Here is a 23,512-nt window from a genome sequence, read left to right as displayed (position 1 = left end):
CAAGTATACTATATTGTAATAAAAATGCAATTAATTAATTAACTTAAGAAATAATTTATCTAAGTATCTGATGGTACTCATAAATCAGGGTATCATTTTTGCACCGATTATGAAAATATTGCGTTTGAAATACGCGTATACACTGATTTCTCAAGTGTATTTTGTGGTGTTGACTTAATTTTATTTATTTTTTAATTCATTGTCCACAAATAATCAATTATAAATGTTTTGGATTTAACTTGATTAATTATTTTTTAATAATTAACTTAGTTGAAATTTTTTCTTTTCATATTGGCGTCTATTAATAAACTGGCACAAAATAAGTTTTACAAAGTTTATTTATACAAACAGACTTAATTAATAAATTTCTCAGAAAGTCTTAACGTAATCGTAATAATTTATTTTTACAAACTTTTTTCTACAACAAACAAGAGAGACAATGTATTATTGTTGAATTTACAATTAAATAAAAACTAAGTTTACGAGCTGAACTAATGTAATTTACTAGATCGTTGATTGAATTAGTTAAATTAGTGATAATTTCAAAATTTGTCCATTTTCAATCTAAGCAGTAACATTGGTACTTATAGATTTACATAATTTTACATCAGACAAAATAATAGTAATAATATCGCGATTATAGAATATTTTTTTTAATATAATATCTTATATATATTATGTTGGTTAATTATATTTACGAGTCAATATTAAAATTTTAACATTGTAAATATTTCTATAAAACTTGCAAATGTTCAATTTTACAAAAATAGGTTCATTTTGATTACGTAAAATATAAAATGGAAATTTAAAAAGTATATTTCATTTTTAGATTTTATCAATGTCTATTATTGAATAATTTCTATTATTATCAAAATAAATAGAAAAAAAAAATCATTCCACACTATAAAACTACGCTTTCTATAAAGCGCAAGACTTTCAATTTGAATGAATTCAAAATATAAAAACTTAAAAAAATTAAATGCCATCATACTGAAGTTAAACGTACTATCACATAAGGTAAAAAAAATCATCATAACTTTTAAATAGTCCCTCCGTTGTAAATATTAAGAGAGCCTCAAAAGAGAGCACGCAATTTTTAGCAATTGTCATGTTTGTATTTATTGGTAACTTAAATAAAAGCCGTAAAAATATTCAGGTGTGACATTTTTATACGCATAGTTTAAAACAGAGTTTATTATGATTATTCTTTACATTACATTTATATATATTATAAGTATTTCGTGTGTAAATTGACCACCGTCACATAGATCATTTATCAAAGTTGTAAGGGTATGCTTTTGTTCCGTGTAGTATTATCGTGAGATTTTGAACGGATCCGAGTAAATCTCTATTTTTATTGGAATTCTAAAAATAGAATAAAACTAATCATAATCTATTTGGTATTTTATATAAAACATTAATAGTACTGAAGATATGTTTGATTCACGTAAAAATAATTCATTGACTAGTCGTAAATAAAAACTACAATATATTGTATTGTTTTTAGCGACCAAATTTCTTACTCTTTATTATGTTTACATTTAACATAGTTTGCTAGTTTGTACAGATTTGTTTATTGTTATGAAATCGAAACTTATAATTATTATAGCAGACTTAATACTGTTATTACCTGATCCTTAATTGAAACTATCCAGAAGCCTGATGGATTTTCTCCCCAAAATTGAAGAGATTTTATTTTCCATTCGTTAAAACCACAATCCGATGTATCCAATGGTCGCGATTCCATCATTTTACATTGCGTACCTACACAAGGTGTAAAATTTCATCATAATTTGATAATGAGTTGAAAAAACGTCATTTACCATTCGGCGATATTAGATCCACTTCAATCATACCTCGAATTGGATAATTAATGCTAATACTCAATTGAACATGTTCCAAATATTTAATACATCCATTACACCCGTTAGACATTACAGAAGAAGTAAAACTCACGTTCCGTCCAATATTGTTTTCGTTGTTACTGAAATCGGTAATTTCGTTAATTAAATAAGGATTTATATAGATTAAACATTTAAGCTCTGCAAATACATTTTAAACATTAACATATAATGAAATAAAGCTTTACGTAATATTAGTAATAGTAGTAAAACAATGTCAGTGATTAATGAATTCAAATATTTCATTTACGATTTCACTACCAATATGTAGTGTTTTAAATTTTTTTAATAATACAAGAGTACGTTATTTGTAAAGATACTGCATATAATATGAGGAAATTATTCACGATTTTTTTTTATTAAATTGTCGATGAAAAAAATGTAATATTACTATAAATACCATTGTAACACATAATATTTCATTCTGCATTATATTACAAATAATTTTTACGAAAACAAAAATAAAGAGATGTTTTTTAAATATATTTAATGATACAAAAAAAGCAAACAGATCAAAGGAAAATAAAGTACCATATTATTTGTAAAATCTACCAAAAGAAAACGTATGCCTTGGAAAATATTTAAGTAAAACTTTCAAATAATATAGAATATTAGAAAAAAAGTCGTTTAATATACCTTCTTACATGAATATAACAGTTATAAAATAAAAGTAAGATATAAAATATCATATAAGGTTAAACGTTTTAATATTACAGTAATCAACTAAAAAGGTAAAAGTATATTGGATCCAGTTCTTTTATTAAAACTTTGAGATCAAATTGAGTGTTTTTTATTTTTTAAGTTAAATTAGAAAACTATTTATAAGTTTCATTGCCTCTTTTACTATTTAATTTATTGTTAACATTAATTTCATAATACAATAAGTCAGAAGTAAAAATGACCTAATTAAAAAAAAACATTAATCCATCACTATAAAACAATCGATTTTTAATGGAATTTTGTTTGTTTATGTTATAAATAAGCAAAAGAAATAAAGATTTTTTGAAATACTATAAACATCATTTAGCGTTTTGTTAATATTACGAAAAGTTAATTTGTATATAGTTTATTATAAATATTTAAAAAGCCACTGAACTTAATTGAATTCTTCTTATAAACTTAAAATAATTTAACTGCTAATTTATATTTCGATCTCGTAAAATACCAACTCGAGAATTTTCACAGATTGGCTATCAGTACAGCTTTATATTTCTATTAGCCTTCAAGTATTTAAACCACACAAAAGATTAAGTATTTTAAAACTAACATAATCAATTATAGCACATTCATTCAAAACGCTTTCCAAAAGTATACAGAAAACTTTTCGTTTATGTTTACCTTATTAAAAAGTCAACTGCGCACGTAGTTTTTTCAGGAACATTTATCCAACCCATTGCTTCTTTTACCAGCTTATACGCATTTATCAATCCAAATCCAAATTGAGGATTAAAATTATATCCCGCAGCATTTTTCAACCAACCGTCATTATGCAATAATGGCGTGACTTCGCAGTTTCTTACTATCAAATGTTGAACATCCCTCCAAGTCAAATTACCACTGTACTGACAAACAAAAATATAATATTAATGATTGTTCTTTAACTTAAAATAACTTATTTACTAGGTGTAACTGTCTTTTTTTATAATGATCAAACAGTATAACATTAATAAAGTTAGTTTACTTGGCTTCTAAGGCCAAAGCAACAATGCCAGAAACCAGAGGCGCTGCAGCAGAAGTTCCAGTATGAGTAGTTGTACATGTGTTGTTCAAATCCGATGTTATCTATATAAAATATTCTGATAAGTTAATTGTAATATATTTTACTAACATATGATGATGAATGTTTAAATTCAATCAATACATTATTGTAAACTCATTCCAAGATTGAATTAAATATACATTAAAACTTCATCACAATTTATAAGTACTAACTGTATAATAAATACTTATAAAACAAGTTTTATAATAATTAAATAAAATATTCATGTAAGTAAATATATATCACTGGGTTATTGTAATAAAAGTTGTAAACAAAGGCAACCTTCGTGTAATAAACCAAAAAAAAAATAAAAAGAAGAGTTAAATAATATACGATAGGGTGTAAAGGGTCAAATGTAATAAAATAATATAAGTAAAAATGGGGTTTTAGGAAGATGAGTAAACGATGGCTGAATATATAAGGACAATAGTCAAATAAATAAAATAAACATAAACGTTTATGGCACAATAGTAGATTGATCTCGGGGGTGTACAATATTGAATAAATTATGTTAAATATCTCTACAAAATTCTATAATTTATCTTAACAGTTTATTACGCAATAGATTTATTTGTGGTTTGAAAGCAAAAATAAAACTTATACTTAACTTAAATCCTATGTCATTAAACGATATTTTAAACAATTTAATGTTGATTCTGAATTTCACACGTCGTATACTACGCGCTGTATTGTAAATAGACTATTTAGAAAAACGATTTAATCTTAAATAATATGAGATCGTACACAATGTCTATGACTTGTTTTAATATGTAAACGATTCTAAATACTCTATATTTGTATTATGAATATAAATTTAATAATGTACCCTTATTTCATTTTTATTGAATAAGTATCTTTTCGAGAAAGTACATTCTATTGAGAGATCGACACCAATATTTATTTAAAACTTCTTCTGACCAAAACAAAATTCAAAAATATTTATATTTATGTAAAAATTGTATCAAGGCGGTATTGTGGTGGTACAATGTGTCCCGGTGTTGACGCTTTTAAAGGATGCAGCACAATAATCACTAAGACAAAAATTAAACACTAAAAATATATCAGTAAGTTCTTTTGCGTTGTTTGCTGGCGCAATGTTCGTTAGAACAAAGTCATTATCAACGAGACTATCTACTTAGTATGAAAAGCTCATAATGAATATTTAAAGTTGGGTTGGGTTTATTATAAAAATAAAATAATTTAAAAATGTTTGAGGTTTAAGATATTAATTGACATTTATTCCATGATAAGAATAATAAAACATTGTTATTTATTGAACAAATAAATTTAAAATTATAGATTCATGAAAGCAAACTTCACTTAAATTTACTCTAAGTTTCGTTTAATTTGAAAGAAATATTTAAAATCTAAGGGAAATACTAAGTGTTTTTTAATTGAAAAAAATATTAACAATATTATTATAAATCCAAATTAAATGGAAAATAATTAAGTATAGAGAGTGAGAATATTCAATAAAGTGCCACAAATTTTTAGTATTTTAAAATTATCGGAAGAATTGATAATAGTAAGATAAAACTAAAATTTAATCCAATACTTTATAACTTGTTAATATTATCAATTAAATTATTAAGACATTTATCATGTCCAATATTTTTTACATCTGCAGAATTAAACAAAGGGTATCATAGTGTGGCACAGTGTGGACGTTGCATAGTTGGTACAAGTATAGATAATAACTGCCAATGATTAAAATTACTCTCATAAGAAACGCTTCGATGCAAATCTGTAGATAATGTTTAATATAAAAAAATCGATGGATTATTAAAAAAGCAAATTGAACTCTTATTTCCTTATTTATACCCTGATACAAGGTTTATGATTTATTAGTATAAATAAATATTTATTATAGAATTTAAATAATTTATGAAATTGAGATTTAATAATTTTGTATTGTAATTTTTATAAAGAAATTATAAATTAGTTATTACTTTTATGACAAACGTGTATAAAAATTTAAGGGCTTGACACAAAACTTTTTCGATAATAATTTGTTGTTAATAAATTAATAAATGGTATACAAAGTATTTTCATTGGACTCAAAAATATACTTTTCTACCAATTTTTACACCACTTCAAATCTGCCATTAGAGATTTTCATATTGTCTAAATAATAACAAGATCTTTTAATTTATTATAACAAATATTTATGTCTGATTATTAGGTTACGTATGAATAACCAATAATTATATCTTAATTAAATGAATATGTAACAAGCAGAATGTATCATGTGTAGTATATCAATATAAATAATTATTGAAACATCAAGAATTACATAGAAATGATTACTAAGAATTCAATTTAAATGATTTATTACAATAAATATACAAAAAATGTAATTTTAACGAGATTTAGAGTTTTCCTCATAAATTTTATGTCAATAGTAATTATGTAAGTTTCTGATCACATATTTAAAAAATAAAATATCTTATTCCTCATAAAATTTTCTTATTAATTATATGAATTCTAAACTTGCAAGTTGAGTTAAAATTGTGTTCTTACACTTTTATACTTAGTCAAGAGAAGGAATGCGACTGAAAAATGTCTTTTGGATAAAAATAACATAGCCTGCACCCTCACCACGAATCTATGTTTAAAAATATTAACTTTTGAAATACTTATTAACTTCTTTAAAACAAGTGTTATTTTACAAGTTCGTATGATGCTTTTCATGTATAAATAGCTAATAAATATCTATTAACATGAATTTTTAAATTATTGAAATGACATTTGTATGTAATTTTATAATAGTAAATAAATTGTTCATTACTAACATAATTTTTTTAAAAATTCCATGTTTGACCATATTTTTATTTAATATTTAAGTGTCTTCAAATTATAAAATAACTAAATTAAGTTGCTATGGATTATTTAATATAAATACACTAATGTTTATTTTCAAATTCATATTTGTTCGTTGTTGAATTTTGGTCGAGAAGAGTTAGTTTTTTGTGCTTTTATACTATTACTGACAGTCAAAATAAATTGTGAAAAAAGTATTTTGATAAATTGATTTCTTTGCAAATAATCACATTACAATGAAAGTAAAAAGATTCTTTCGTCGATTGGCGAGAGTCTTCACGTGTTGTCTCTTCAAAAAGGAGCATATATAAATAGTTTAATATCTTAACTTAATCTAGCCTAGGTATTTTTTTATTAAAACTTAGCTTAACACGATAGATAACAAAAATTCTCTAGGTATCTAATGTTTTAACGCGTACAGAAAATCAATACACTCATTTATTTGAACATATAAATGTAGTGTAGATTTACATAATTAGTATTAAAAAAATCATTAATAATTTTTTTTAAATTAACTGTAATTAGACTAATTATTGTTGAGACGAAAAATATTATTGCAATTTACTATGTAATTAATTAGAAGCTGAGGAGTGTTACTTAAGTCTAGTTAGTAATCATGAAATGAAATCTAACACAATGCAGAACAAGGATTCAGTAACTAAAATCATGACGGCGTTATAAGATACAAGAAAACAAAGAATGAATGCTGAAAACAATAAGCTTAACAATATTCATGAAGGATGTGAGAAGTTCGAAGAAAATGTTCACGAACTTGGTATGGCAAAGCCTAAAATAGCAGCTATTGAAGGAGTAGCCTTCGTGGAAACTCATTGACTTAAAGAATGTGCTAATGCTTCTTTGGGAAAATGAGTAATTTTGGTAAGATTATTACAGATAATGGGGAATGCTATAAATTCTATAAAGTAAGCACATTATTTTTTTGTCTTTACTATATGACAAAACTGGGTAATCAACATTTTGATATTTTATTTTGGTTTTATATATATATATTTGATATTTACATTTATTTTAACAAAGTGCTTTAAACTTTGAAAGATTTTAAAATTTTATATTCTTAAAAAATCTTTAATATTATTTGGCGTATAATAAAGAATGAAAAAAAAGTTCTATTTTAAGGTATACAAAATAGTGTATTTTTGTTTACCTCAGAATAATTAAAAATATCAAGATACACAGGTAGGCACAAAGAGGACCATATATTAATTAAGTAGATCCTAAAATTTAAAATTATCTTTTTTTCAGAAAGATTTAAATGTAGGTGTTGATCAACATTTTAGATATCCACAAAAAGTGAAGTTTATTGTTGATGATTCAGAGCCTATAAATAGGCCTATGAAGTAGCAATAATTGGAGACTCTTATGTCCAACGGTAATATAAAATGTTTTAACAGCAAAAATAATCAAATTAATATTGTTTTTTTTTATTACAGGAACGATCACCTTGATTTAGAGAACTGTATGCAGTTACAAATAGATTCTTACAATTTTTATTATACTTATATATACTATATCAGTGCAAAACAAGTAGTTTGTAGTATTTATTAAGTTAATGTTTAAATTTCATTATAAGTTCTTAAAATTATTAATACAAATTATGTGTTATAAAGTTAAAACTTAAGATTTAACGTACTGTAATAATATTCTATATTATTGCTAATTCGTGATCAATATATTGTCATTAATTAAATATTCTTTTGATTAACAATATAATATAATAAATATAGATAGATGTATGTTAAAAAAAAAATATTTTTTAAGAGAAGGATAAAATATATTTTCTTTAAATTACAAGTTCAACACTTTTAAACTATAAACTTTCATAAAAATTAACTTATTCTGTCGGGTGTAGTGTGTTTGAGATTAATTTTAATTTTTGAATTTAACAATTTTTTTTTTTTTGAACTAATAGTATTTATTATAATCTTTAATTTGACATATATTTAATGCTCAGAATATTTGTAAAACATTTTCAAAACTTAAGTTGAAAAACTTATTGTGCAGAAATTATTATTTTGAATCCTTCCCTGTGGGCAGGTAAAGTGTCAGATTTTCAAAAAAATTATTTCAAATGAAAGGAAAATATCTAAAGTTTTAATGTAAAAAAATAATTTTGATTTGTTTATTTTTCAATATGTTATGACTATTTAAAAAAAAAAGGGAAAAAATATCGAAATTTACCAATTTTAAAAATCGTTTTTTTTTTTCTGAAATTTTCACCATTTACGGGGAACGAGGGCAACATTTTCAATTTTTGATTTCAACAATTAACAACTAGATTTTTGATCTTTTGACGTATCACTGAGAAAAATTAGTGACAGACACAAAAAAAAAATCACATCATGGTAAAATTAATACCTTCTCAGCTTCGCATTGAAGGTAAAATGGGTTTTTATATTCAGAAAGGGTAGTGTAGCGATTCCTAGCGTGATCTTGAAAGCTAGAGCTATTAATTAATTTATAAATTCGATTGGCTGGATTTAATTGAGAATCTATGTATAGTCGTTACTTTAAATAAGTACAATAATCAGATTGTATTCCCTAGTTAACTGGTTATTTTGTATTAAAAAAAAAGACAGTCCTATTTTGATGATCTTATAAATTCATAATATGTGATTTATATGTACAAACTATAACATCATATTATATTCTAATATTATAAGTGATAACACATTATTACATTCGAATACAGAGTGAAATTTATCTAGTTGAACATATCAAGAATCAAATTGTTGAAAGTAAATTGCTATCCAACCAACAAGTTTTAATCGTTTTAACTCAATTTGCGGCATGTACAATTTAATTTGTGCGAAAGCGATAAATTAGTTTTTAGAGAAGTAATTGTATTTTGGCGAAATGCTAGAATACCTTTTGGTGATGAGTAACATAGCATTTCAAACTTGAAAAATTGCATGCAAACTTAAAAGTACTATTAAAAAAAGTAAACGAGTATAGTGAACAGCAGCCCGATTTATTTGATATATTACACTTAAATGTCCTGGATATGATCACAATTGAGGAAAACAAACAATTTTTACTAATGCAAAGAAAGAAAGGCCTAGTTGTAAGCTTAGTACAGATTATAAATTATTTTTAAAAAAAGCAGAAAGATTTTAATAATTTAAAACTAATTGAAAAACAAAAAACTCTCTTATTCTTACAGTTATATATTTTATTTATTTTTAATTGTACGCTTTATAATTCATCTGCTTTAAAAGTAGATAAAATCGTAGAATTATAAGCGACCAGCAGTCGATACTTCTTATGATGAGATTTGCAATGTCGATTACTCTGAAGAATTAGAGTGTATCCTGGTGAATCAAGATTACTACAAAACAGATCCATCAAAAATATGCAGGAGAGGAACTTCAAAAGTTTTTACTTGTAAACTACTAGCTGCGTTGGATAAGTGCAAACTCAGTGATCGTGATGTGATCCATATAATTATAGGAGCTGCTGAAGCGTTGGGTAATGATATTTCTAAGTTAGTAATAAATAGATCGACTATCTAAAGTGACAGAAAGTTTTTTAGAGAAAACAAAACTAGTGAGTAAAAAAATTTTATTGTTTGATAAAGATAGTCTTGTTTTACATTGGGATAGTAAAATAATCCCTGATGTAAGAGGAAGAGTTACAATAGATAGAATACCAGTTTTAGAGTCATTCGAGATAGTGACTCAGCTGCTCAGTGTTCCAATCTAATGCAATGTATAAAATATTAAATGAATGGGATATTCCTAACAAAATACAAGCATTATGCTATGACATAATATTTTTTGATGATCGAGTTACATCAGAAATAAAAACTAATATACTACAAACAACTAAGGAACTTATAGATTCAAACGAAATTAATACTTTTACATAAAAAGAATTTAACGATTTTGTAAACATAGAATCGCTAAATTTTATTTTTAACATTTAAAATTTCGTATGATTCTTTAGAACTTCATCTTAACAGTTGAGGTGAAAATAATGCTTAATTAAAAGTAAATTATATTATTAAAGTTACTTGTTGTCAATGATATTTCAAAAGGGTAGTCAAATTAATACAAGAGTATATTAACTAAAGATGAAAACCAAAAGCATATTTTACTACAAGTTGTTAATGATTACTGCAAATGTTATAATGATTGCAAAAAAAAGCACATTGATGAATCAATAATATTAATTTAAAATTATTCTTATAGTTGGATGTATTTTTTTTTTTGCTGTGAATTATAGTTTTTTTTATACTTTTAATAAAATAACCCAGTGATATTTTTTTAACTGCAAAAATATTTTTTATAATTATTATAAAAAAAGTAAAGTTTTATAAGTATTTATTATTTAGTTAATATCTTCAAAATGTGATACAGTTTTAATGTATATTTAATTAAATCTTGAAATAAGTTGAAGATTGAAACATTTTTATTGAAAATAAATTTAAAAAAATAAAAGTTTAAACAACTTTTGTATGAAACACTTTTCTGTATAACGAAGTCAAATATATTAATTTGAATAAAATAACCCATCTTTCTCGTATAAATAAAAAACTGTATAATTTTTATTTTTTATGGAAAATTAATAAATTTAGAACAAAACATGATAATATTTTTTTTTATACACAAATATTATGTTTCCTTATTATATCCTTTTAATTTTTGTCATAAGAGTCCTAGTTTTTGAGATAAACAAAAAAAACTAAAAATCCACCCTCAGGGTATAATTTTCAAAGTTTGAAAAGCCCCAAGAGATTTGAAATTCAAACCTCTCGGGGCTCGTTTTAGAGTTTATCAATTTTGACCAAATTTTGTAAAACTTATTTTTTTTTTATATTCCAACAAAGTAGGGGATGATTAAAATTCATATGATAATAATTAAAGGCCACCTTATTACATATATTATTTCACTAACTATAAAGTAGATACCATTTATTTAACTTTAAGGAAACATACTACTATACTTCAGTAATTTGAGTAATATACTTAATTGATATAATTCTCACAATCATAAACCAATTAATTACATTATTATACAAAATATTTACGAACACATCATAGTAAATACTGGGTTAATTCAATAGTAACAGGGATACGAAAACCACAAACCATATAATTACAAACTTGAGTAAATAAATACATGCAAATATGAGAATTAATGTACTACTTAAGATTAAATAATACAAATATTTTTAATAATGTTTATTAATTTCGAGATAAATTAAAATCTCATAAATTCTAAATGTAATGTTTTCGTAATGATTTAGGCCATTAGTATCACTAAATATTTAATGTGATGTAGTTTAGCATGACAGTAAAAAATCTGTAGTAAAAGTTGATAAGAAAATTTAAATTTCCAAACTTATTTACATAACTCGAAAAACGCAAGATTTTAAACAAGCAAATTGTGTCAATAATAATAAAATCACACTCTCAACTTTAACGAACATAGTAACACATTCTTTAAAAATAATTGGTGACTTCTTCCAAAACAATATCAATACTACAGTTGAAATTTATAGATATTGAAAAAAAATACAATACTAATAGCGCATTTAAGGAGCTTGGGAACTAGGGGTTAAGACACCACTTCAATTGGTGTTACATATCTTTTTAAGTATTTTTTAGATGTTTTTTCAAACTAAAATTTGTTATTTTTCAAATAACTAAATTAAAGAAATTATTAAATTATAAATTTACCGGATAAATTTTTAAAAAGCAGCAATGTAAGATAGCGGCATAGTTGGTACAAGTATAGATGACCAAAGGGAATTAAGGGGCCATTGCACCCAAAGAAAAACCTCAATCAATTTTGATAGAGAAATTTTATCAAGGGTTTATGATAATGTTTTATTAATACGAACAAAATAATTATTCTTATGAATAATTATTGTTCAAGACAAGAAAAAAAATTATCATATTGATAAATATATCATAGATTCAATAGTAATGATATATTTATCAAATTGAACAATGAATTTATTATATAGATCGAGGTTTTTTTCTGGGTGTGGTAACGGGTGCAAATGATGTCTGACCATGATTAACAACACTATCATAAAAACCACTTCGATACATTTCACAATGATTTGTATATTTGTAATTTTACTGTGTAATTGAACTGATGCGTTAAGATTAACTTGGTAGGGTGCATTTTATAACCAGGGATCTTTGTCAAAACTAAAAATCGGAGGCTTTTTGTTTTTAGTAAAACCTATTAAAATGTCATTTTGTTTAACGTATTTTTTAAAGTGTTAAACAAATTGAACAAAAACAATGAATTTTACGGAAATTTTGCTATTTTCGACAATAAAGTCAAAAAAGTTTAAAGTTATAATGTAACAGTATAATGTTGGTATTGTTAAAATATCACAGACCGGAGGGAATATTTTTAAAAGTCGAAAATAAAAAAACATTCCTTTGTAAATATCGCTAATATTTTAACTTTGACGGCCAAATTTTATAATAAAACAATCATCGGGTTATTTTTTTTGATATTATAGTACATTTTAATAGTTTTAGTTTGATATAAATTAAAAGTGTTTAGTCATTCCAGAACAATTTTAAAAATTGAGTCGACATTTTTTATATGCATGGAAAATGTGTTTCATACATTTCCTGTATATAAGCTTTTCAATAGATTTTCATAAGAAGTATACTAAAAAATGTTTTTAGTAACTAGTATATTATATTAAAATCTGTATCAGTATTTTTTAAAAATGTCAGAACGGTCTCACATGCTTTAAGGTAGGTTCGAGTAATAAGACCTAATTTGTATTAGATATTGAATATAGTCTATCTAGGCATCTATTTCATACATGACATTTCTTATTTATTTTTTAGATTAAATATAGTAAATTTCTTACGACTTGTATACTGTCCTGACTACCTCCAGAATATGCTGTGGCTATAACAGCTGCACAACGCTCAGCATAAAAAGGAGCTTTTCCATCACGTGTAGCACAAGCTATGACTAAAGAATAAATACTTCCCGCGTAACCATCTGCAGAACAATTGTCAAGTAAATGTCGACCATTACCTGCAGCAAAAACGTATATTGATCCCTTTCCACAGCGACCCTTAAAATGAAAAGTAAAAAAAATTAAAAGCAAATAGGAGCATAAAATAGTGAAAGCATTTTGTTTTAAAAACATACGATAAAAATAAACATTTTAATTTGTTTTACAAACAAATTATATAACATCATTTATATACCAAATGTTCATAAAACTTTATTCATAATTTTAATGTTGTATTTATTAAGAAAAATTAAATCCCAGTGTTATTTAAAAAGTACATATTTATCTTTATTTATATATAACGCCTACCTTTATACAAACAATATCGTAAACAATGTAACTATGATAAATTTACTCATTTAAAAATATGCTTATATTTTTTAGCTTAAGAATTCTATCTGACAAATTATATTTTGTAAATTTAATTTAAATGATAAATTTAATACTTCTATCCAAGTAGAAATTAATTTAATATAATTTTAACGTGCATATTTATTAAATTACAATCTATTTTTGAAATCTTCCGAGATCCGGCACTTTTATTACCATAATAAGTATAAAAATAATCGTTGGTTAATTTAAAACCAACCCGATAATAATTACATATGTTTATGTTATAATTGTCTATTTTAGATCAAAGTAACAACATTTAAACTGAATAACACAGTTGAAGAGTGAATGTGTCAAACGTTCTATGTGCTAAAAAAGTGAAAAATTGTTATATTTCTGATTTATGTTCTATGTGCCAAAGGCCACAATCTTGTATGTGTTTCAAATGTCAATTAAACTTTTTACTTGTACAAAATTGCATTCATAGATGGTGTTCGTTATGTGAGACATGCCCATATTACCATTGTTTTTTGTGTTTTCTGAACAAATATGTTTTTGGCACATAGAACGTTTGACACATTCACTCTTCAGTTATTCTGTGGTTGATGTGCAACATAAAAATATGTATGTAAACACAATTAATGTCGGTCAATGATAAATCCACAAATATAATTTCATGTTAACTACACTTATTATGACTAATTTCTAATGTAGACAAAAATATTTCTAAGATTTTTATGACAATAGTAATATAAAATGCATAAACAAAACCATAATTCTTTTATGCATTTATATAGCTTCTTAAAATTTTGAGCACTTTTATGGCTTCTTGAAAATTTTGCATTTTTATGGCTTCTTGAAATTTTTGCATTTCTATGGCTTCTGGAAAGTTTTTGCGTTTATATGGCTTCTCAAAATTTGTGCATTTCTATGGCTTCTTGAAATTTTTGCATTTCTATGGCTTCTGGAAAGTTTTGCATTTATATGGCTTCTCGAAATTTGTGCATTTATATGGCTTCTAGAAAGTTTTTGCATTTATATGGCTTCTCGAAATTTGTGCATTTCTATGGCTTCTTGAAATTTGTGCATTTCTATAGCTTCTGGAAATTTGTGCATTTATATAGCTTCAATGAATGTATATCATTATTGAAAAAATGTTTATAAATTACTACAAAACGATTAATGAAGAAATAATGAATGAATAATAATGAATCGGTGATCACTTCTTGTCTTTGAAAATACTTTCAAACTTAATATAAAAGTTCAAAATAATGAGCATTTTGCTTTAAATGTTACAAAAATGGTGGTCAGAATGCTCTCACTTCACTAATTTGATCAATCTCACTCATTCAGTCGTTCTCAATTTACACTTTGTTTTGAACTCATCATAAATACGCGAAAGATGTTATTTGCCGCATTCATATCGCATTCATAAAGAAAAAGAACGTTTATTTATTTCAGAGTATTTATTGGAAAAATCAAGGTAGGAAAACAATAATTTCATCAAAAATATAATATAATATATAAAAATCAAATGATAATCAATAATAAAAAATATACTAAGTAAATTTAATAAATCAATAATGTTTGTACAGAGTTAGTTGTCATTTTTATCATTTTTATACGTATCTATTTCAATACCATACTACTCTGGGTACACCCAAAGAAAAACCTCAATCAGTTTTGATAGAGAAATTTTATCAAGGGTTTATGATAATGTTTTATTAATACGAACAAAATAATTATTCTTATAAATAATTATTGTTCAAGACAAGAAAAAAAAATATCATATTGATAAATATATCATAGATTCAATAGTAATGATATATTTATCAAATTGAACAATGAATTTATTATATAGATCGAGGTTTTTCTCTGGGTGTAGACACACGAGCTGACTCAATCCCACCTATCATTGATAACCGTCAATATTCGTGGCATAAATAATATTAAAGAGTATGACAATTTATTACAATAAATTTAGTATTAATAAATAAAGATCACTTTATTTTTCAATAATTTCTTTTATCATTCTAACAAACCTTCGTACTCATACCACGAAAAATAATATTATTAAAACAGCAAAATAGTAACTTAGAATGAACCACTAATAATTTTTATTAATATTTTCTTTCTTTTTGAGTTACTACAATGGCTTCTTATATTTTGTACATTTATATGGCTTCTTGAAATTTTGTGCATTTTTATTGCTGACTACAATTTGTGCATTCCTTTTTTCCATTACTTATTATTGTATTAAAAGTTATAAGCGTTGTTAGTTATGTATTAGACACCATGTACACTTGTTTAGTTCAAAACAGTTTTTTAATTGCTTGAATTAATTTTTAATGAATACCATTTACTGTATGTAAAATGTAATTCTTATTAAGCTCTTAAACAATTTTTTCAGTATTATACAGGAGTTATTTTCTTTTTAAACAAATAGTTTTTTTAATAATAAAAAATTGTTTTATTATATATAAATTTATAAAATTAAACAATAATAATTAATTGTACCCATTAATAATGTTATTTTAATATAGCTAAAAATTAATGTTGAGATGTTGAATTAAAAATTTTACCTTACCTTTGAAGCACCTATATCGAATGCCAATTGTCCTAAAACTCCAGGGCCATCAACAGTTTCGCCATTATCTAATGGCCCCCAGGATCCGTTATAAATATCAACCAATTCCAATGCATAATTTACAGCCTTTGCTTCCATTTCATCATTAGTTTTGCCATCAAGCAAAACTATTCCTATAATAAATTTAGTTTTCCAAATTATATATTTTATATAGTAATTTTAATTATGTGTTTATTATTATACCGAAACTCCATATTAATTCTTTCAACAATTAAAACATTCGTTATCAGTAAAATATATTACTTAGCTTACACTTACCTCCTACTTTTGCATTATAAGCAACTCCTACTCCACACTTATTATTATTTGCTGCCATAGCTATTTCTCCTGCGCATCTAGTTCCATGTCGATTGATTGTAGAACTACAATACCTGGGCATTGGATCTGTCGTATTCCAATTTAAGTTGATGCTTATTTTTTCATCCTAAATTAGATTATTTAAAATTTATTTAACTAATGAAAAAATATTTATGAATATTGAATGCAAGTATTAAATTATTAACATCATTTTAAGATGATGGTAGTGTGGCTTTTCCCACCTTACCATCCCAGATTAGATTTCCTAATCTCCAAGTTGGTCAAAAGGTTGTAATTTCAATTCCCTTTCATTTCAACTGATCTACTTTTTACACGTGGCCTATATTACCATAATGCTTTTTTAGAAATCATAATATTAAATATAACTGAATATTATATTATTTTTTATGAGTAATAATATTACTCATAAAAGAAACACAGAGAGCTGTTGGCATATTATTGGATTTTTGGATTAAATTATATTATGTAAATGGTACTATGAAAACTATATGCGCTTTTATTTATGAACAAATTATTAATTGAACTGAAAAATACTAAATAAAATTTTTAATATTATAAGAAGGAAAAAATAATTCACAAACGTAGTTATTTTTAAGATCTTCATGTGTATACTCCAAACCATCATCGATAATTGCTACTCGAATACCTTTTCCGGTGAATTTCAGTTCTTCATATACTGGGACAAGGTTCATATTCAATAATGGTGATTCATTATCAGAACGATAGTCGTGCTAAAATATGTAAATCAATGTCTATTTTTCAATGCATTTATCCATAGTATGTATATAAAAGTACAATAATAATATCTGAATAAAATTAATATATTAATAGTCTTTTACATGAATAAATCATATACAAACAGAATGTGTTTTCAGAAAAAGACACTCTAGTTTGCTCAAATGACCTACATGTATTAACTGTAAATTAAAAAAAAATGTTTATCGAATAAAAATCATAAAGTTTGCACACATATATTACAATGAAAATTCTAATATTAAAAAAAAATGTCACGTAAGGTAATATTTCCAAACACTATGTTTGTACTTAATTAAACTTAATTATTACTTAAACATTGTAAGTACATGGATATAAAAGATTTTTCAAAAAAGACAAATAAGTTTTACCATTATGAAAAAGACAGTTTTATTGTAGAGTTTGCGCCAAAATGCAAATCCTATATTAAAAGTGATTATTAAAGTGAAAATAAAATAATTAATATTAGTGGTTAGGTGTAATTAATGTATGTACCATAAATTTAAATATCCAACGTTACTAATAACCCGAAAAAATGTAAATAATAGACAACCTCAATTCATGATTTATTGCTTCAGTGTGTATTTAACTGTACACAATGTCAGCTTTAGTTATTTACCTCATACCATTGCAAACTCCAAAGTTCGTCGTTAAAGTACCGTTCGTATCTGCTACGGACGCTTGTAGGTCCCCTTTTGTGTAGATACCTCATAAATCCTTGTTTGACCCAATTAATCTAGAAGTTTTAACTTTAAGATAAGTTTTTTTGAAATATTTCATATTACTTTTTATGAAAAATTAATTGTTTATCGATTTTATAGAAAATAAAATAAACAATAGGTATTATCATAATTGATCAGTTATAATAAAGGAGCTTATTTTGATGCTACGTCTTTCTTATTTCAAACAAAATATCACTGAATAACACACATATAACGTTTCAAGGTTGAATTTAGTAAATATTAATAAATAAATATATGTTATGAGCTTCAACTACCCACAACTTAATTAACCTTAGAAACTCTCTTATTACAACATTTGCATATACACACATTTTGTACAATTACTTAACTACATTGACATAATATCACAATTTATATTTTATAACCATTTTTGGTGGGTTACTTCATAAATTTTAAAGTTATTCTCTTCATTTATAAAATATTCAACATTAAAACTACCGTCACTGTGATGAAACAGTTCTATAAAAGATAAAACACTTAAATTATTCATCCAATGTTTGCATAATATTTTGCTACTACCAAAGTATTATACAAAGGGTATTTTTTAAATTATGTTATAAATGAAGCTAATATAGATTTAAATTATGTTACAATTACACTCTTCAAAAAATTTCTCATTTTACAAAAAATGTTCACACATTTTGAAAAAATACGAACAGTAATATTATATATTATATTACAAAATTTTGTAAAAGTGTATATTTAAAAGCTCATTTCAACAATCAGACAAGTTCAACTTTATCAGAAAATAATTTTTTGTTAATTTTGTATAAATATAATTAATCTGCGCAATTCAGTTAAAAAACGAGTTCTATTTTATTATTATTTTTGACGATATTTAATAAAAATAAAAATGTTATCATTAGTTTCAATGACAAATTGTTCAGAAAATTGCTCCTGAAAAATCTCTAAAAGTGAATTTACCGGGTTTCAATTTTGTTAAAAATCAAATAAAATGATCGTATAACATTTTCAGCGTAAACGTAATTTGTTTACAAATATAGTAAAAATTGATCACTTGTGGCTAATTACTGAAAATTAATTTTTGTGGAAGAAATCTAAAAATTTAAAATTAACTGCAGGCCTCTAAAAAAGAGCGAAGACTGGCAGAAATATCTTAATTAATATCTTAATTGATCAATCTTAGAGAAGATACAAACGTGAAATACAATTCATATGTAAATTTCGTAAACTGATTTAGCAAAAATAAGAACTCACTGAACCTAAAATAAAATTGTAAATATTCTGTACCTTATCATGGCTTCTTAATATTTTTGTAATTTCATGATTGCCATCGCTATTTTTTTCAGGATGATTTTCTTTTCTTAGCTTATAAACATTAGGAATTCCTTCAATCTAAAACAAAATGATTTTTAAAACCAAGTAGTTGTTATTATAAATTTATTCGAAATTACCTTTTCTAAAGCTATAAATCCTTGATCTTTTATTTCGTTAAATATTTGATCAGGTTCCTCAGTTGAATAAAAATACCATGTATTTGTATAATGGTCTATTTTTTGAATATCGTGTTCCTAAAAATTTAATTTGTAAACATTAGAAATTTTTAACTCAGAATTTATAATTAAGTAAAAAATCAATTTACTGAATACGAGACATTAATTAAATATTTATTTTTAAGTATAATTAATAATAACTTACGTTTAGCATAAGTAAATCGCTTGGCTGAATAATGTAATCGCAAATAAAAAATTTTATATTACCAAAGAGGCATAAAAAATTAATCAGCATTTGCATCCTACAATAGAAAGTAAATTTTATTTTAATATTATTTTAATTAGCAATTAATTTGAAAATGCAAGTTATTGAACGCATTTTGTATAAGATAAATGATGGAAGATAAGTGTTTAAGTGTCAAAAAAAAAAGATAACCACCTCTAACAAAACCTTCAGTAATTTTTGTATTACTATTTTTCAATTTAATAATCATAACTGTTGTTACAAGAACAGTGATTGCCATTAAGACAAGATAAATATGACACTTACAATACCTATTAAGTAAGTAAAATCCACAACCTACATATGAGATATGCGCTGTCTAATCAAATGAGTAAGAAACCAATAATTTTATAAGTAGAATTTTATGATAATACAATTTCTATTTTACAAAATGATAATCTTGCAATGATGTTAAAATTTTATTTAACAAGAACTATTAACAAACTTGGCCTTGCTTTGATTTAAATATTATTTTACAAAGATATTAACTAGTTAAAAAATTAATTTATTTTTTAACTTTTAAACTTAACTAGTTAATTTTTCTAATTAACTTTTTAAATCAACTAGTTTAATTTATATTTATAATTTTTGGCTTCATGTGGTTTTAAATGTAAATAATCTAATATTAAAATCTGTGGTTTATGTTTTTTGATTAAAAGCCATTACACTAGAATTAATTTGAATAAAATATGCATAATATTAATATAATATATCAACTATTCTTATTATATAATAATATTACTATTATAGAATAAAAATAATTATTACTAAGGCTGCTACCTAAAGTATTATAATTATATAACAATAAATATAATTCTTTGAAATTTTTCGGGCAGATCGAGAAATAATTTTTGAATTTGTAGGATTAGTCACTATAGTTACTAGTGTTACTTGTAAATTAGAGAATCAGAAAGAAAAAATAACAGTTTTTATGATATCTTTATTCCCATTTAAAAAGTGAATAAACTTTTTTTTAATCTATGTTAAGTTAATAATTTTTTTCGTTTAAATTTAACTAGTTAAACTTGTCCATCTTTATTTTTTTATATATCGATTTATTTATTAAGTATAAAATTAAATTATTAAAATAATTCTTTAATACTTTTTTAACTTCGTAAATTACTAAGATTAAAAGAAAAATTGTAACAAAATAATCAAATATTGACGTTTGTAAACAAGAATCTTACTACCAATGTTTAATAAAATTAAGTTAAAAAATTAACAAAGCCAATGATAATGTTATATACATTATTGTGGTAATAATACCACAAGTTTTTATAAGAAAAAATGAAGAAAACTATGGCAAGAATAAATTATACATTATTTCGAAAAATATAAAAATTTCCTTAAAGTATTTTATAAATCAAAAGTGTTTTATAATTTTTTTTTTTGCAAAGTAATCATATATATAAACTAAAGATATCATTTCTATATTTATTATTTAAACAATTTTATCTTTATTTAAAACCAAAGTAAATCTTCATTTAAAATATTAAACTGTAATAAAATAAAAACATATTCTTTGTTCTAATTTTAAAAACACTATAAAGGTTTCTCATTTTTTTTAATTAATAAAAACCTTATATAATGTTCCAAAACAGAAAAACTCAAGATATAAAAATCAGAAGTGTTAGAATTTAATTCAAAAAAAGAGTTATTGCAAAAATGAAAAAAAATTTAATTTTAGCTTCGATCCAAAGCTAAAATAAGAATTAATTTTACTATGCCGTGTTTTTTTATTTTACTTTTTTTTGTGTGTCTGTTACCACTTTTCTTCAGCTCTCATCCGAACCTATTTCTTTCAACGATACATCAAAAGATCACAAATCATATCTAGTCAAAAATATTACACTCAAAAATTGAAAAATTTACTACTCCGTAAATGGTGGAAATCTCCAAAAAAATACAAATATAAAAATCGCTAATTTTTGACATTTTTTCAATTTTGTTTACTTAAAACTGCCATAACTTTTTTTTAATTTATATAAAAATATTAATCCAATATAAAGATAAAAATTAAATTTTCAAGTAATTATAGTAAATACAGAGTAATTATTTCTTGTACACCTATACAGCTATAACTCATTGAACATTGAATAATATAAACAATTTTTCCAAAGAAATAATTTTTTTTTAACTCGAAAAAATATCCTCGGAACAAATTCCTTTTTTATTCAAAACATAAGCTTAATTTAGTATTGGTTTAGATTTATCTGACATTATCCTGGAACATTTTCAAAAGTTGAGTAAAAAAATAAAATTTTATATGCATGAGTTTTCTTATTGAAACTTTTCTTGTACTTAAGTTTATCATTGTATTTTCATTAAAATCATACTATCAATGTAATTTTAAAAGAATTATAATAAAATGAAAAAAAGTGACAAGTTTTAACAGAAATTTTGCAATTTTTAGCTTTAAAGTCAAATAGCTTATAAAAAAATATCGTTGAGACGATTTTTTTATCAACATAAAGTACTATTAAAAAACTTTAATTTTACACATGTTAATTTTTTAGATGTTCCTAAAATTTAAAAAAATTATTTGTATAAAAATTGCTAATTTTTTTTACTTTAACGGCAGATTTCTCATAGTAGAACAATCATCGGAAAATTTTTTTTTCAATGGTATAACCAATAATAAAATAATAGTTACCTCTAATATTTATAAAGGTATTTTGTGAAGCTTAATTAAGAAACCACTCTGTATTAATACAATGCATGTATTCTTAAAAAATTTGATAACAAATACACAGTAAAACGACCATATATACAATTTATTTACCTTAAGCCATGCTGTACTCCCTATAAATACCATAAAAATCTTTTTTCATATGCTTAAAAAAAAGGTATCATCAAATCGATTTAGGATTGTAGGTTTATTTTCAAGTTTCCTATTAGTTTTCCGGATTATTGAATTTACAATTTTCAAATAAAATAAAAACTCTCAATTACGTCATAAATACTCCAAATAAGAATGATTAATCTATTAAACAATTAGTACTTACGAGGCCTCACAAATTTAAAATATTTAAATAATAATATAAAATATACTTAAATTTTTACTAATTATTCAGTTAATTTAATTATTACTTTATATTTTTGTTAGATAAAATAAATATATCAATCTGTTTAATATATTCTATTTATAAAATTGTTAATGTATATCCATAAATAAATATATTAATCATTACTAAACAATACATAGTAAATTTAAATATAATGTTTACACTATAAAATATTTATAAAAAATATATTTACCTGTAAAAGGTTTTGTAGAATATTAATTTATCTAGATAACGAAGAGAAAAATGAACGTTTTTCTGTTAGCAAAACATTGATTGTAACAGCTATTCTCTATGTTAGCATTATGATTTTTGCTGGCATGTTGTTTATTTAGGTGTACAATAATTAGTATGAAGATTAACAAACATTTTGTTTGTATACATAAAAATTCAGTTCCTATAATTCAAAATTCTTTTATATACA

At 23.9% G+C, this 23,512-nt stretch overlaps 1 protein-coding gene across 2 annotated transcripts; it reads right to left on the bottom strand.

Moving 5' to 3' along the window:
- Positions 1 to 1,178: 1,178 nt before the first annotated feature.
- On the bottom strand, positions 1,179 to 23,393 carry LOC126894017 (neuroendocrine convertase 1-like). Of its 2 annotated transcripts, XM_050664639.1 has the most exons (14): positions 23,285 to 23,393; positions 19,949 to 20,045; positions 19,705 to 19,821; positions 19,541 to 19,645; positions 18,166 to 18,282; positions 17,375 to 17,524; positions 16,734 to 16,899; positions 16,416 to 16,588; positions 13,346 to 13,558; positions 3,583 to 3,683; positions 3,240 to 3,458; positions 1,824 to 1,984; positions 1,631 to 1,764; positions 1,179 to 1,365 (listed from the first exon to the last, which is right to left on the bottom strand). In XM_050664639.1, the coding sequence occupies exons 2-14, from the start codon at positions 20,042 to 20,044 to the stop codon at positions 1,270 to 1,272; spliced, it is 1,848 nt and encodes a 615-aa protein (XP_050520596.1). In that variant the 5' UTR covers position 20,045; positions 23,285 to 23,393; the 3' UTR covers positions 1,179 to 1,269. The 2 variants fall into 2 exon arrangements, with proteins under 2 accessions (XP_050520596.1, XP_050520597.1); XM_050664640.1 differs by lacking the exon at positions 17,375 to 17,524.
- Positions 23,394 to 23,512: the final 119 nt, after the last annotated feature.

Source organism: Daktulosphaira vitifoliae, unplaced genomic scaffold (genome assembly GCF_025091365.1).
Source record: "Daktulosphaira vitifoliae isolate Bord-2020 unplaced genomic scaffold, ASM2509136v1 Scaffold_1, whole genome shotgun sequence".
NCBI classification, from domain to species: Eukaryota; Metazoa; Arthropoda; class Insecta; order Hemiptera; family Phylloxeridae; genus Daktulosphaira; species Daktulosphaira vitifoliae.
The sequence above is the reverse complement of the archived record's forward strand: the minus strand, read 5'-3'. Positions and strand labels throughout refer to the sequence as shown.